This window comes from Manis pentadactyla, chromosome 5, assembly GCF_030020395.1.
Source record: "Manis pentadactyla isolate mManPen7 chromosome 5, mManPen7.hap1, whole genome shotgun sequence".
Taxonomy (NCBI): domain Eukaryota; kingdom Metazoa; phylum Chordata; class Mammalia; order Pholidota; family Manidae; genus Manis; species Manis pentadactyla.
The window spans coordinates 157021603-157037809 of record NC_080023.1 but is presented as its reverse complement, the minus strand read 5'-3'; the positions used below and the strand labels follow the sequence as shown (position 1 = coordinate 157037809).

The 16207-nt window shown below is 42.0% G+C and overlaps 1 protein-coding gene across 3 annotated transcripts in view; it reads right to left on the bottom strand.

Moving 5' to 3' along the window:
* The window catches only part of CNBD2 (cyclic nucleotide binding domain containing 2), a 65694-nt gene that overhangs the window by 30007 nt on the left and 19480 nt on the right, over positions 1-16207 (bottom strand). For all 3 annotated transcript variants that reach the window (XM_057502948.1, XM_057502949.1, XM_036902424.2), the window contains exons 5-9: positions 14186-14342; positions 13558-13709; positions 12218-12356; positions 6393-6507; positions 1786-1963 (exon numbers count right to left, since the gene is read on the bottom strand). In XM_057502948.1, the coding sequence (XP_057358931.1) occupies positions 1786-1963; positions 6393-6507; positions 12218-12356; positions 13558-13709; positions 14186-14342 (741 nt within the window). The remainder of the gene's footprint in view (positions 1-1785; positions 1964-6392; positions 6508-12217; positions 12357-13557; positions 13710-14185; positions 14343-16207) is intronic.

Genomic DNA, 16207 nt, shown 5'->3' with positions numbered 1-16207 from the left:
AATCAACATCAAGCTCTGGGAGACAGCGTATTGAGAATTGGAGAAGTTTAATAGGGCACAGACTTGGGAGAGAAGGAGCTAGGACCCCCTTTAAACACCTCAAGTCTGTTACATGAAAGAATGGGCTGACAATGTCATGCAGTGAGCCAAGCCTGATGGTAAGAAGTCCAGGCTGGCTGACATGCTCAACATGAGGAAGGAATTTCTAAGTCAGATTTGTCTGAGAATGGAACAGACTACTCTGTACCCCTGGGGACACAGCAGAGGTTGAGGCCCCTCTTCTTGACAGGCAAGCAGGGAAGAGATGGCTTTTTTGTTTGTTTGTTTTCAAAGACTGGTATCTCTGGGCAGCCTGCAGACTTTGTACTTCGGTCAGGTTGGAGGTGATTTTACACAGACAATCCTGCTGTGCTTGCTTTGGTTTCAGGCTAGGTAGAAGTAAGAGTCAGGCTATGTGTGCTGTCTGGATTAGAAGCAGGGAAAAGATTATTTATGAGATGAGAACATAGCTAGGCTCACCCGACATATAAACAAGGCACCCCCCAGGACATATACATGAGTGGCAGATGCCCAGCATGTCTTTTATTTTTCACTTTTGGTTCTAACCTGTCCCTTTTCCCTTACTGATTTACAGCCAAGAAACTGGTTCTATTCCATCTCTACCTTCAGAAGTTCTGAGACTGGGATTTCAAGCACTGGTTCCCTTGGAAAGAATACCCATCAGAGGAAAAAAAAACTCAGAAGTCATGGGATGCTCATTATTGAGGCAAGCAGGCTGGAAATGTTAATAAGTAAAGGACTTGAATGAAGTGGTACTTGGGGCAACAGGGGGACTGTGACACTAATGTCATTATTAATATCATTGTAATATTTTTGTTTCATATTTGATGGGGAAGTTGTGTGTTATGTTTCTCTGGGCCTAGTGTTGAGCTGCCTCTAGGCAGGTACCCACTGAGTGTCCTTTTCTGCTTCTCAGTCTCTCTGGGCTGAGGCAAAAGCACAGCCCTCATTGCGCATCCACCTTGTTCCCATCATGACAATTGTACAAAGTAACAAGATGGTGCTAACAAGCTGCTCAGGTTTGAATCCTGGCTCTGCCACTTTCTACCGATGTGACCTTGAACAAGTAACTTAATCTCTGTCTGTACTTTGGTTTTCTTGCCTGAAAATGGTAGTGATAATAATAGTACTTACCTCACGGGGTTACTGTGAGGATTAAAATTAGATAATCCAGTACCAGGCATAGAGTATTCCATAAATGTTAGCTATAATTATCATGACTGCTGGCTTGCAACAACCCCGAAACTTAAGATACTACTATCCACAGACGAGGAAACTAAAGCTTGGGGCAGTCAAGACCCTTGCCCAGGAACACAAAACTAAAATAAATAGCCAAGCCAGGATTTAGTCTTGGCTTGAGCTGACTCTAAAGCCCAGACTCTTATTTACTGCTTCTCTTAGATGGGTAGAATTCTCTGAAGAGACTCCGAGGCACAAAGGCCCAGTGACACATGGACAGAGTATCAGAGCCAAAGGTATGTCCTCCTTCTTCCTCAATGGGTTCCATGGGAAAGGAAGTAACTGACCACCTAAAGTGGCCCTGTGAGTTAGAGGTAGGGAATGCAGCTCTTGGATATCAAACCTAGGACCTCTCTAGGCTGCCTTCCACACATACCCCAACCTCTACCTCCAGCCCCTCCCAGAATCCCTGATATTCTGCCCTGTAGGTCATATTCCCCTTTTCAACCAGAATGGACCCATCCATTTGCCAAGAGCTAAACTTACTTGACCTTTGAACCCATGGTCTTTGGAAGACAATTTTCTGAGGTTTTAATCTTCCTACTGAAGCTGGTCCCCTTTTGCTCCCAGGCTTTCTGAAGATGCAGAAGTTTCAGAGAGCTGAAGTCTTGTACAGGATATAAATTGATCTGAAATTCCTTAAATCTCTCCGCAAGAGAAGGTTCTGTTAGAAAAAGCACAGAAAAACACACTAGTGGGTCTTTGCATATATGAGGGTTGTGGTGGTGGTAGTTGGGAGATATATATACCATAGTCACTCTCCTGGCTAGTCTGGTGCATGAGACAATTAAGAAAAACAGAAAAGAAAAACACTGTGGTTTCCATGTATTGTCCCTTTGTGCCAGGCCTGAGCTAGAGCCTTTACATTCATTACACCCAGACAAGTATCATTGGCCTCATTTAAGACATGCAGATCTAAGAGATAAATGAACAGCAGAGTTTCAGTCACCCATGAAAGGGATGAAGCTTGGATTTGAACCCAGGTCTATATGATTCAAAGCTCATGTATTTCCATTAACAGATGACATTTATCTGAGTTTTCAAACCAGGACTGGGGACAGGAGCAACAATAAAAAGATAAATGGATGACCAGCCATAGAACGATAGATGAGTCACATAAGCTCTCAGAGCCCTAGTAGGTCTATTGTAAGAATTACAGATTAAGTATGCATTATACTTAGCATAGTACCAGGCACGTAATAGGCCCTCTATGAGAGTTACTAACAAGATCTCCAAGAGTAAACCAACTACTTGGGAGCACCATGCTGAATGAAAGAAACCAGACACAAAAGAATTCATACTGTATAATTCCATTTATATGAAACCCTAGGAAAGACAAATATAACTTTAGTGATAGATGGTTGCTGAGGGCCAGGGGTGAAGGGTAGAGACTGACTGGAAAGGAGCACAGGGAACTTTTTAGGGTGACGAAAATGTTCTATAACTTAACTATGATGATTATAGTATGTTTGTCAAAATTCATTGAACTACACACTAAATGTGTGCATTTCACTGGATGAAAATTAAACCTCAAAAGTACTGATTTAAAATGTAGATATCTGGTGTTAGAATCAAGTATTAAAAGTAATGTTGAAGGAACAAAATAGCAGCAGAATCACAGACTTTGAGAAGGGACTAGTGGTTAACAAAGGGAAGGGGTTGGGAAGGATGGGTGGGGAGGGAGAAAGGGATTAAGAGGCACTATAATTCACAATTACAATAATTCACAGGGAAGGCAGTACAGCACAGAGAAAACAAGTAATGACTCTATAGCATCTTACTACCCTGATAGACAGTGACTGCAATGGGAGAGGTGAGGACTTGGTAATATAGGTGAATGTTGAAACCACAATGTTGTTCATGTGAAACCTTCAAAAGATTGTATATCAATGATATTTTAATTTTAAAAAAGTTAATAAAATGGAAAAAAGTAATATTAACAGAAATAAATCCAAACTGTATAAGTAGGCCTGGATTAACAAAACACATAGACAGAGCCCTGAATAAACCTTTTTGGAAGGCTTTTTTGGTAATATCTATTAATATTTTAAATGTGCATAGTCAGTCACAATGGATCAATTATTTGACCCAGTAATTCTAAGAATTTATCCATTATGTTTCCTTCAACAAGTATGCAACGATAAACACACCATAAAATTCACCACAGTAGGGTAACAATGAAAAACTGGAAATAACTCAAATACCCTGTAAAAGGTCATTGCTTTAATTAATTATGGTATATCCATACAGTAGAATAAAACTCAGCTATTTAGAAACATAGATCTAGACTTCCAGCCAAATGGACTAACAGGGACTAGATTTACTCTTCCACTTGAAATGACTAAAATACTGGGCTAAATATATGAAAAAATGGCTTTTAAAACACTGGGTATCAGGCCATGCAGAACAGCATCCAAGAAATAGAAAATATGGGGTGAGCCCTGCTATTGCCCCAGTTTACTGCCTAGAGATTTTCTGGGCCACATTGCAGCAACGGGGAACTGAGGTGGAGCCCATCAATCTCCCTAAATTGATTAGACAGATTGAGAGTCCAGGGAGGACAAGGCAGAGTTCACAGGACAGAGTACCAGAGAGCAGAAAGCTACACAAAGAAAAAGTTCATATAAATGGAATCATGTATTTGTCTTTTTGTGACTGGCTTATTTCAAGATCAAGACATAATAAATAGAAACACATACCATGTTCATGGATTGGAAGACTTAATATTGTTAAGTAAGATGCCAATATCCCCCAAAGCAAGCTATAGATTTTCAGTGTATTCCTATCAAAATCCCCACTAGTTTGGTGCAGAAGTAGAAAAACCTATCCCAAAATTTAAATGAAATCTCAAGAGACCTCAGTTGCCAAAACAATCTCAAAAAAGAAAAAAGAAACTGGAGGACTCACACTTCCTGATTTCAAAACTTACTACAGAGCTATAGTAATCAAAGCAGTGTAGCACTGGCATAAAGACAGACATACAGAACAATAGAATAGAATAAAGAACCCAGAAATAAACCTTTGAATATATGGTCAAATGATTTTTGACAAGAGTACCAAGACAATTCAATGGAGAAAGAACAGTCTTTTTAACAAATGCTGCTGGGAAATTGGATATCCATATGCAAAAAAAATGAATTTGGCCCTTACCTAACACCATATGCAAAACTAACTCGAAATGGATCAAAGACCTCAATGTAAGACATAAAACTATAAAATCTCTTAGAAGAAAAACCATAACACAAAGCTTCACAGCACTGGATTTGGCAATGATTTCTTGGATATATATCAAAGGCACAGGCAACAAAGAAAAAATAGACAAACTGGACTTCATGAAAACTTAAAAATCTGTGCATCAAAAGATTAATATTAACAGAGTAAAAAGGCAACCTACAGAATGGGATAAAATATTGGCAAATCATGTATCTGATAAGGGATTAACATCCAGAAAACTCCTAAAACTTAACAACAATAACAAAAAACACCAAATAACTGGATCTTAAAGGGAAAAAGATATGCACATTTTTCCAAAGAAGATATACAAATGGGCAATAAGCACATAAAACTTGCTCAATATCACTAATAATTAGGTAAATGCAAATGAAAACTATAATAGTATAATACCTCATACCTCTTAGGATGGATATTATTTTTAAAAAAAGAAAATAACAAGTGTTGCTGAGGATATGAAGAAATTGGAAACTTGTGCACTGTTGGTGGAAATTTAAATGGTGCAGCCACTGTGGAAAACAGTATGGTGTTTCCTCAAAAAGTTAAAAGCAGAATTGTCATATGATCCAGCCAATTCCACTTCTGGGTATATATTCAAAAGAAATCAAGATCTCCAGGAGATATTTGTACATGCATGTTCATAGCAGCATTATTCACCATAGAGGAAACGTGGAAGTAACTGAAGTGTCCATCAATGGATGAATGGATAAACAAAATACTGCATATACATACAACGGAATATTATTTAGCCTTAAAAAGGAAATAAATTCTGATATATACTACAATATAGGTGAACCTTGAAGACATTTTGCTAAATGAGGAACTTACAATAGTCAAAATCATACAGACAGACAGTAGAATGCCTAGTTGCCAGAAGCTAAGGGGAAGGGGAAATGGGGAGTTATTGTTTAATGGGTAGAGAGTTTCAGTTTTACAAGATGAAAAAGTTATGGAATTGGATGGTGAGGATGGTTGCACATTATGTTATTAAATAGTTTTAAATTATTTAATAATTTAATACTACTGAATACTATTTAATACTATTAAATAATTTAGTACTCCTGAGCAGTATGCTTAAAAATAGTTACAATAGTAAATTTAATGCTACACATATTTGGCCACAACATAAAAAAAAATTGTTAAAAAAATTGAGGGATACAGCTTTTCCCTAGTACATTGGTAGTGGAAAAGAGACAAGAAATTGACATGAGAAGAGGACATTTACTGAGCCACTACCAGGCCCTGTGCCTACATGATTTCATTCTGTCTTCCTAATAACCTGTGGGATAATGACAATGAACATCTACTTTTACTAACACATCCAAGTAGTATTCTAAGAACTTTATATATTCATTACTTAATTTCATAACAAGCCTATGAGGCAGGGACCCTAACCCACATTTTACAGATTCTGAGGGCACTGATACTCAGGGACACAGTCACTTGCCCATTACCACCCAGTTAGTAAGAGATGGACCCTGGCTTCAAACACAAGCAGTTGGCTCCTGGGCCTATGCTCTCAACCATAACACTACTGTGACAGATATGAACAAATCAGGCCCAGAGGCTTCAAGTATTCGTCAAAGTCAACCAGCTAATCAGTGGAAATCAAAACAGGCTCTGTCTACCTCCAAGTTCTCATTTTTGCATCTCTGTCCCTGAGAGAACCTGAAACCAAGGGGAAAGGCTAAAAAGAGAAGGGGGCAGGAGCCTAACCTGGCAGAGCCACGTGGACCAGGTTTCCACAGCTGGCAGAAGGAGGGATCAAACCAGACATCCTGCCAGGCCTTCCTAGCTGCACACTTCTAAGAGTCTGTGGGCTGGGACCAGGCGCCCCTGCTGTGCTCCAGCTGCCAGATTACCTTTGAAGTGGCTCTTTAGAGATCCATCGTCTATCAGCTCCAGATGCTGCCAGACCCACCTGTGGTAGAAAGGCGAGTTCCCAAGATCTATCAGCTGCAGGACTTCGCAGCTGCCCTGGACACATCAAGGGACACAAACAAAAGGGTTAATCTGCAAGGCTTCAGGCAGACCAGGCTTTGAAGATAAATGCTGTATTGGTTCTTGTCTCACTTTGCTTTTCTTGCTTAATGCAAGTTATTTCAGGTTCTTTTTTTTTTTTTTTAATGAAAATGTTACCTATTCATCATAAAAAGATTCAAGTAGCTAAAGACACTTGAGGACTCAGCACCGGTGGAAAAAAATCACCATAGATGTTACTGGGACAATTGGTAAAACTGACTATGGACTGTGGATTATGTATTTTATCAGTGTTAAATTCCCAATTTTGATAATTATTCTGCAATTTTCTGATCTTAGAAAATAACCACTTACGTATATAAGGGTGAGTGAGTATAATGAAGGATATCTAACTCTTAAATGATTCAGGCAGGAAAACTATAAACATTTATTTATAGTTATGTATATTAAAGCAAATGTGGCAAAATGTTAACAATTGGTGAATCTGGATTAAGGTTATATAGGAGTTCTTTGTACTGTTCTTGCAACTTTTCTATAAATTTTAAATCTTTCCAAAATTAAAAGTTTAAAAAATATTTAAACCAAATAGAAAAATATAGAGAAAGTTAAAACTATGTGAATCCTAACACCTCACAATAACATTTTGGTGAATATTATTTCAATTTTTTTTCTGTAAGCTTATAAGATGTATGGATATAATTTTTTAATTTTTCATAAATGAGTCCATATATATGAAACAGATTCTTATAATCTTTTTAAAAACTCAGCAATATATCAAGGACATTATTTCATGCCAAGCAATGCAGTTTTACATTACTGTTTTTACTGATTTTACATTATTCTCTGTATGCTGTAGTTTATATAAATTAAAAATATTCAGCTGAGCAAATGAAATCAGACACAAAGAGCACATATTGTATGATTCTATTTACATAAATTCAAGAACAGGCAGAAAAAAAATCTATGGTTACATAATCCAAAAAGTGATTACCTTTGTGGAGGATTTTGTCTGGGAAAGGGCACAAGGGAGGCTTCTGAGGTGCTGGAAATGATTTGGGTGATGCTTACACAGGTATATATACATGCGTCAAAATTCATTAAGCAGTAAAGTTTAATGATCAGTTCTTTATTGCGTATATGCTACACCTCAAGAAAATATTTTTGAAGATTAATATTTAGTTATCTCTAAATTGTCAGTATACAATATATAGCTGATTTTGCTCAGGGACAGCAAAATCTCCAGTTAAAAAAATTCATCACCTTTCTAAACTCTCCTGAAGTTGGAGTGACAGTGACCCAGTTCTGGCTAATGAGACTGAAGTGGAAGATTGATGGATATAACTTCCAGGAAAGCTATGGTTGTCCTTCCTGCTACTCTCTACCTGAAATTCAGATGTGATGGCTGGAGGTGGAATAGTCAAATTGTGACCATTAGGATGAAAGCCATAAACTGTGGATGACGAGAGAAGAAGCCAGAAGGGACCAAGGTTCTTGAGGACTTTCTAGAACCGTGGTTCTAGCTCTAGATTGCTTAATTCTAGACTCTACTGCATGAAAAAAAATAATTACTGTTCATTAAGCCACTGAAGTTGGGTTTCTGTGACCTGCAGAAGGTAGTAACTTTGATAATTTTGTACATACATCTTAATAACTAGAGTGGTCATTAAAGCAGTTAACAAATCCTTGAGTTCCCCTCCAAGGCACATGGCAGTACTATACTTTTCTACCTTTTAAATTAGGCATGCCCTTCTTACCTGCTCTGGCCAATTTCCTTAGCAAAGTGACTTGTGATATTCTGGGTAAAAACTTTAAAAGCCAGGGCTTCATTCTCAATATTCCCTTTCCCTATCCTATTGACCATGGGTCAAGACAGTCTCCAGTGTCCGGGGTTCTTAGTAACTATAAGGAACAACGTCCTCTGCTGACTTGCTATGACCAAGTGGTAGATAAAGGAATAAATCTTAGTTAATTCACTGACATGAGGGTTGCTGATAATCTAGTTTATCCTAGTATAATACCCATGTTTGATTTTCTCTTTGAGATTAATTCCTAACTATATGTATGTTCTAAATTTTGATACACATTGTCAAACTGCCCTCCAGTAATGTTAAACCCAGTTGACATTCTCTCCAACAATGCATAACAGAGCCTGCTATAATACATCTTTGTATTATATCGACAACTGGGTTTTTACAATCCTTTTAATCTTCCCTAATCTGATAAGCAATAAATTTATGTCTTTAAAATTTTATTTTTTACATCTATTTAGAATTTTACCTTTTTAAAATAGGAATTCTAAGAGACATATAAAAGGTTAAAGATTCAAGATTACTGTTGAAGAGGAAGAAAAGGAAGAGATAAAACATGTAATAAGCCCTTATTATATGCCAGGCATTGTGCTTAGTGCTTTATCCAACATTCATTCAACAAACATCAGGAACTGCAGGTGCTAGAGAAACACACAGAACAGTTTTCCTCCTGGAAAAATCTCTCAAGTCTTTAATCCCATCTGTATCTGTGGAGAAAACAATTTCAGCAAGTATCCCCAAATGATAAACTGTCCAAAATGAGTTGATTGTGGGCATTAATTATGTTTGCCACCCTAGCAGGAAATCATATTCTCCAACTTTCCCAGGACACAAGGACACTCAGCCACCCCCTGCTGATTTTGCCCTCTAGTGGCAAATGAGTAAACTACAGGAGTCAGGAGAGCAAGGTCTCAGCGGATCAACAAGCAAGGAAGGAGCTGGCCAGGTTAAGAAATAAAAATGAGAGAAAAAAGCTGTGCCTTTAGAGGGGGCAGGTGCTTCAACTCTAACCAGAGGTGGCTGCACCACAATACAGCCTTGTGTTGCCTGATCTGAATATTCAAAAGAAGCCAGGATCAGAAATTTTATCTGCAATCTTCACATTAACGACTAAGACAGCTTTTAGTAAAACACTGTAAAGGACAAACCAAACTCATCTGCTGGCAGGGGGCCCCTTAATTACTGTCACTTTTTGAAATCTGTATTATTTTTCTCAGAATGAAGTTCAAGCACACCTGATCTAGAATCACCTTCTAAGCTTATTCAAATGCAGGTTACCAGAGTTAATGAATTAGAATCTCTGGTGTGAGGCAAAAATCTGCTTTTATAAGATGCATCCTAGGTGTTCTCTGTTTACCATAAGTTGAAAACTCTTCCCTTAAACCAGGGGTTCTCCTACTTGAGTGCATTGAAACCACCTGGAAGCCTTATTAAAACAGATTACACACCCCCTGCTCCCAGAGTTTTGGGGTTAATAGCTCCTGGGTGGGCCTGCGAATTTATGTCTTATTGTTTCCCAGGTGATGCCAGTCCAGCTGGTCCAGCGATGACCTTTCAAGATTCTCTTGGAGTAGATGAATGCGAATGGATAAGTATGTGCTAAACTTAACTCTCATCCTTACAGACTTTACGTGGTAAATAGCCTCATTTTACAGATGAAAAAACGGAAGCTAAAATAGATTTAGAACTTTCTCCTGGTCAGAATGTAATCATCATGCTGGTCCCAAATTTATATCTCTCACCACTAATCCCTCCGATATTTCCTGGCTATAAAGTATCAACAGAGCTTAGAGTTAAATTTGGTGACACATGACATTCTTGGTTTTGGGGGTGATCACTCCAAAATTTTAGGGAAGAGGAAGCAGATGTCAAAGGAGGAGCAATGTGGATAAAATGAGAGTTCCTGTGGCCAGGATTCTCACCTGGCCCTGGTTGACTAGCTCACTGCACACCTGTGGGCAATACATGGCTGTTGAGTCTATAAAAAGAGCTCCACCCAGTGCTCTGGGCGCGACACGGTGGCAGGGCTGCAAGGCTGCAGGAGAGCAGAGGCTGGAGTGGTGGCAGCACCAAGGACAGAGGCCCAGAGGACGGCTGTGTGGGAATGACTGTACAGACAGAGGGGCCCAGCGGCAGAGACCGGCTTGCTGCATGCAGACTAGCTCTGAGTGAACGGGATTTTAGTGACTGACCTGCCACCTGGAAATAAAGTTGGGTATAACCCTTTCACCCAAAAACGTTTTACTGTCATTTTCTTTGGTCACATTGAATCCACAGCGAATTTGCCTGGGTCTGAAACCCATTGGCAAGACTAGAAGGAATTACAAATTATCTGGGTTGGCCTTCCGGGCCCTCAACTGTCAGTTCCTCTTCCAAGCTCTCTCCCACCTCTCCACATATGACCATCAGGATTCTCCAGACTTACCAAGCTATCCCCCTTGTGGAGCAAGTGAAAGTTACTATGGCCAGGATTCTCACCTGGCCCTGGTCAGTTTGCTCACTTCACATGTATGGGCAATACGTTGTTATTGATTCAATATAAAGAGCTCTGCCCACTGCTCTGGGCTGCTGCACGGCTGCAGGGCTGCAGGGCTGCAGGAAGGCAGAGACTGGAGTGGTGGCAGCACCGAGGACAGAGACCGAGATGGCTGCAGGGCCAGAGAGACCCAGAGGCAGAGACCTGCTTGCTGCCTGCAGACTTGCTCTGAGTGGACAGGATTCTACTGATTGAACTGCCACCATGGGAATAAAGTTGGGTGCAAACCCTTTCACTCCAAGAACACTCCATTGTCATTTTTCAGTCTCATTGAATCTATAGTGAACTGATCCGGGGCTGAAACCCATTGGCAAGACACCCCTCAACTGGCAAGGACCTCATCCTCATCCCCACCCTCCTCTGGGTCAGATCCTGTGCATCCAATCCCCTTCAGTGTGTAGATGCTGGAAACCAACCACTACATTTCCCAAGCTTCCTTGCAGCGAAGGCTCGGTTTTGGAGCTGCAAGGCATCTACTCTGTCAGTGGAGGCAGTGGCTGGACTCTCATTTGGAGTCATTTTCAATCTGGGGTCTTTTCCTTCAGGCCTTCCCCTCACCAGTAAATCTCTTAGCCATTTAGCATCCTGCAAAAATCCCTTTTTTCTTACATTAGCTAGGCTTCACTCTGTTCTCTGGGGCTGAGCCCAGAATTACATTAGCTGGTGATGCCAGTTAAGTGTAACAACCAGCTCTCCAGGGAAATGTATGCATGTCTATAAATTTTACTGTTATAAAGGGAGTGTTACACACAATTTATAAATAACAATCAAGTATATCATACTTTTATTTGGAAATTCCATATAGCCAATCGATTCTCACAGAATGCTTTTGTTGACTTTGGCTGAACTATCATATCCATGGTCAATCTATAGTCACAATTCAACCACGATTTGACAAATGAAGGTGTATCCCAATTCAATCTTCTCCCAATAAATGTAATATTATTAAGTCTGATTTGTAATATATTGGTAAACTATCTCTCACCCTAGTATAAAATATATTCATTAAATGGAAACCACTTTTAGCTTTAGCATTACAACTTGGTAGTTGGCATTTATAACTTTGCCCTCAGAATCTAGTGCAGGCATAATTTAAATATGTATCTGTATGTAAATAAACATGTGTATGAGCTCAGGGAGGGGATACCCCTTGGCCCTCTTTCTATCAGCTATGTATCTTAAAGATTACAGCAACCCTGAGAGAAGGAAGCCAAAGTGTGTCATCTGCCTTTCATAGCTGGACATGGAAGCTCAGAAAAGGAAGTGTTACAAAACAGGGCCCAGACCTGTCTGTCTGGTCACAGGACATTATATTTGGCCCATTCTTCCCGGCTTCACCGCCCCCCAATGCCAGACCTCTCACCTTGCAGACAAACATGATGAAGGATGATTCTACAAAGTCTTTTGAAATCAGCTGCCCATATGAGAACTTCTCCATCTTCCCCAGTCTTACCAGCTTCCAGAGCTTCTCATCAGACCATGGCTGAAACAGATCCATCTCCCTGTGAGGAAAAGCCTATTAGAATTCATGCCCTCCTACTTGGAAGGTATGCAGCTCTTAGCAATTTCCAGGAAGGGAACATGTTCGGTTCTTGCAAATGCCTGAGGTGGAAGATCTCACACACCCTCCACAGCCAGTCTCCTATTACTTATTGCCTTTGCTCCCTCTGCCCTCTTCTCAGGGCCCTCCCCTCCCGCTGCTCCCTGCTGCAGCTGCTCACTCACACCTGGGGCAGCGCTGTGCTTCTCCCGCTTTGGCTCCTCACTCCAAGAGCCTCTCCCCAGCTCCACCGTCCCCTAACTTAGTTTTCACCGAGTTAGTCCAAGGAACGTCCCCAAGAGCTCCTCCCTTCAACTCACTGGCTATTCTGTCCCCCTGCCCAACAGTGCTGGCCCTGCCTTTGGTTTGGGCAGCTCGTTCCAACTTGTCTCCTCCTGCCTATTGGCTTCAAATACTCAACCCTGGACCACAGGGTGGGGGAATCTGTACTCTCCTTTTTTGTGCCTGTTTCTTCTACGTGGTTGAAGGCCCACCCTGCAGTGGCCACCCCTTCCCCTGACCTCATACACCACCAGTCATGAGCTTGCCCTCCCCATCTGTGGCCCCACAAGGAAGCTAACAGTCATTTTTTATTTTCTCAACTCCAACAGATTATGAGTTCAGAACTTGGGTGACTCAGGCCTCAACAGGGGCACTGAGTGCCATCTGGGGCACAAAAGGGGAAGAGGATCAGTGCCATGTCCAGAGGAAAAGGGTAGGGAGACAAGAAGGAATGCAGGACCACCACTGGGCCAAGCACTGGGCCACACACTTTCCATAATCACATCGTTTGATCCTTACAATGACTTTGGGAAAGGGAGGAATCATTATCTGCATTTTACAGAGCAGGAGACTAAAGCCCAGAGAATTGAAGTGACCTATCTAGGGTTATATGTCTGACAAGCCTAAAAACTGACAATGGAACTCAGCCCTATTTTTCCATTGTATGAAAAAATAAACTGCTTCAGGACTGAATTCCCCAACACATGTTAGCTATTATTACTTTCATACAAAGAAGTAGTTTGCTAGACAGAGAAGCTGGGTGGGAGGTGGGTATGGAAAAGCATTTCAAACAGACCGAATAGCACACAGTGTTTCCTACCAGGCTTCGAACCAAGTCAGGCACCTAGTAAATACACAGGGGGAAGACACAATGGAGCCACCTAAAAAATTCAAACCGGTGCTGAGCATCCTTCTCAAGTTCCTTGTCCAGGTTATTAGCAAGGAAATCCTCTCTGTCGACGACCAAGAACTCAGCTTCTTCCATGCAGACCACAGTGGCACTTCTCACTGAAGAAGTCAGAAGGCCCATTTCCTGTTGGATGGACAGGGGCAAAGGTGAGTGAGAAGCTACCTCTGGGTTTCTGCTCACAGCTTTGCACACCTCTTTCCTGCCTCCATCTCCCCACAGAAATCCCTCCTTCCCAGGCTGCAGGCTCCCTGGCCCACCCTGTGCTCCTGCTCACTCCCCACTCCTGTAGGCCCACTCCCCTGCCTCTTAATATGCTGCCTGTGGAACAGGATCCAGAGAGAGAAAGCTGGAGACCTTGCTGAGGAACCACTGCATCTCTAAGGGGTGTTACAGGGAATGTACAACTTCAACATCACAGATGAAACAGTCGGCCTTGGACATCACCTGGTCCAACCCAATCATCATCGACAGGTAAGGGCACTGGGATTCATGACTTGCAGAGGAGAAGGCAGGACTGGGCTTGGCCAAGAGGCTCTAGCAGGACTCCTGTCACACCATGGAACCCACCCCAGGAAGGCAGACTCCTCCCCTGTGCTTACCCCAAAACAGTGGCCCTTGTGCAGCAGCTTTGGGTGGGGGTCCAGGAAGGCACTGCTGTCATCCTCATCCTTGGTCACTGCCACTGTACCCAGGTAGATGAAATAAAAGCTGCTGCCCTTCTGTCCCTTCTTGACAATCACACGCCTGCGACCAAACCTAGGAAAAGACCATGGCCAGCTGATCTGGTTGCAACACAGAGCCTGGTCCCTGCTCTGAGGCGATCTGGACTGGTTGTGCTCTTCGCTCTAAAGTACAAAAGCACAAACTAGGACAAGAAGGGACCTCAGAACAGCCCAGCCACAGCCCCATCCAGCTTGACCTCTTCACTAACATTTACCTAATCATCCACCTCCACTGGACTGAAACTTCCTGAGAGCAGAGACTTTCTCAGTCTGCTTGGGCATATAGTAAATGCTCAATGAACAGGATTTACTGAATTAAGGAATGAATGAATGCTGAGAGCAATGGATGCATAACTAAATGATAAAGAGCACTGGTTTTAGAGTCAAACCAGGATCCAAATCCTGCCCCTAGCTGTATACCACTGGGCAACTCATATCTCCTCTCTGAGCCTCAGTTTCTCTTGTCTGTAAAATGCAGATGAGCACACCTAGAAAGAGACATATAAACAGTCTTATTATGATCCCCACTAGCTCAATATCCAACAGGGAACTGTTAGGATACAGGTGTGTTCAGGTCCAGAGCAAACTGCGAGTTAGTTCTTAAGCTCAGAGGAGGAAAGCTTCTGCATTTTAAATGCAAGTTCAAATATTACTTCCTTCAATATTCATTCATTTCCTTCCTTCATTCAATAAGTTAAACAAATACCAATTGTTGTCTATTGGGCACAATGATAAAGGACACAGATTTTGTCCTTGAAATGATAGTCAAGTATAGGAATTAAATAAGGTTTAAAAATGCTTTAAGAGACGCAAGCACAGGCTACTTCAGAAGCACAGAGAAAGGGCATTTAACTCAGCATGGGAAGGCCAGAGAAGGCTCTAGGATGAGGTCTGGAGTCAGCCAGGTGCAGAGATGGAAGAGTGTCCCAGGCAGAGGGACCACCATGTCCAAAGGCACAGAGGTGGCAGGAATGCCACATTTAAGGGAGTAAAAATAAGCTCCATTAGAGAGGAAAATGGGGGATGAGGAGGTGGTCAGGGGAGCAGTGAGAAAGAAATTTGGCCAGGTCAAATCATAAAAGACCTAAAAAGCTGGGCTAACTGTAGAACCTACCCAGAAGGCAATGGGGAGCATAAAAGTCTGCCTGTCGTCTCCACCAAGTCTCCACTTCTGTTTCCACTGACAAGTCATTGGCCTTTGTAGAAGTGCGTCAATGGCTGGGTGAAATGTTTTTCAAACTACTATTTCCCTCAATTCCAAGCTCAGCAGGTCCTCCTCTTCCTCCTTCCCCACCTCACTGACAACTTCCATTTCTTTCTGATTCACCAGATCCACCAGCAGCGGGGAGCCAACCCTCTGCTCAGGGCAGATGACCTTCCTTTGTTCCATCAATGTATCTACACTGCTTACCCTACCTGGAACAGCTTTCTTTCTTCACCTGCTCAAATTTTTTCAGTGGCTCAAGGTTCAGTTCAGATTCTGCTTCCTCCAGGAAGCCCTCCCTGACCCAGCCCACAGCAACATCTCCTCTTCTGAGCTCCCAGAGCACTTTCTGGCCTCATCACGCCTGCGGGTAGGGATCAGAGGACAGATGCTCTGAGGACAGCATTAGGCAACAGCCATTAGCCTCAGAATCCCCTCAGCCTGCGGGCTTGTTCGGGTACAAACCAGAGGCTTTCTCAACACAAGAAAGAGAAGATGGCCCAGATGGCAGTGACTAGACAGGAGAAGACAGGCATATTCAGCCAGGAAATGAGACTTCGTGGATGAAAGAACATGGCCAGCATCCTTCAAGGGTAGACTCTAGAGCTGGAGCCAGCAACCCCCTCAGAGACCAACTAACTCAGCCTACATTTCTGGGATGAGGAAAACGAGCCCAAGGCTTGTAGAAGTGCCTC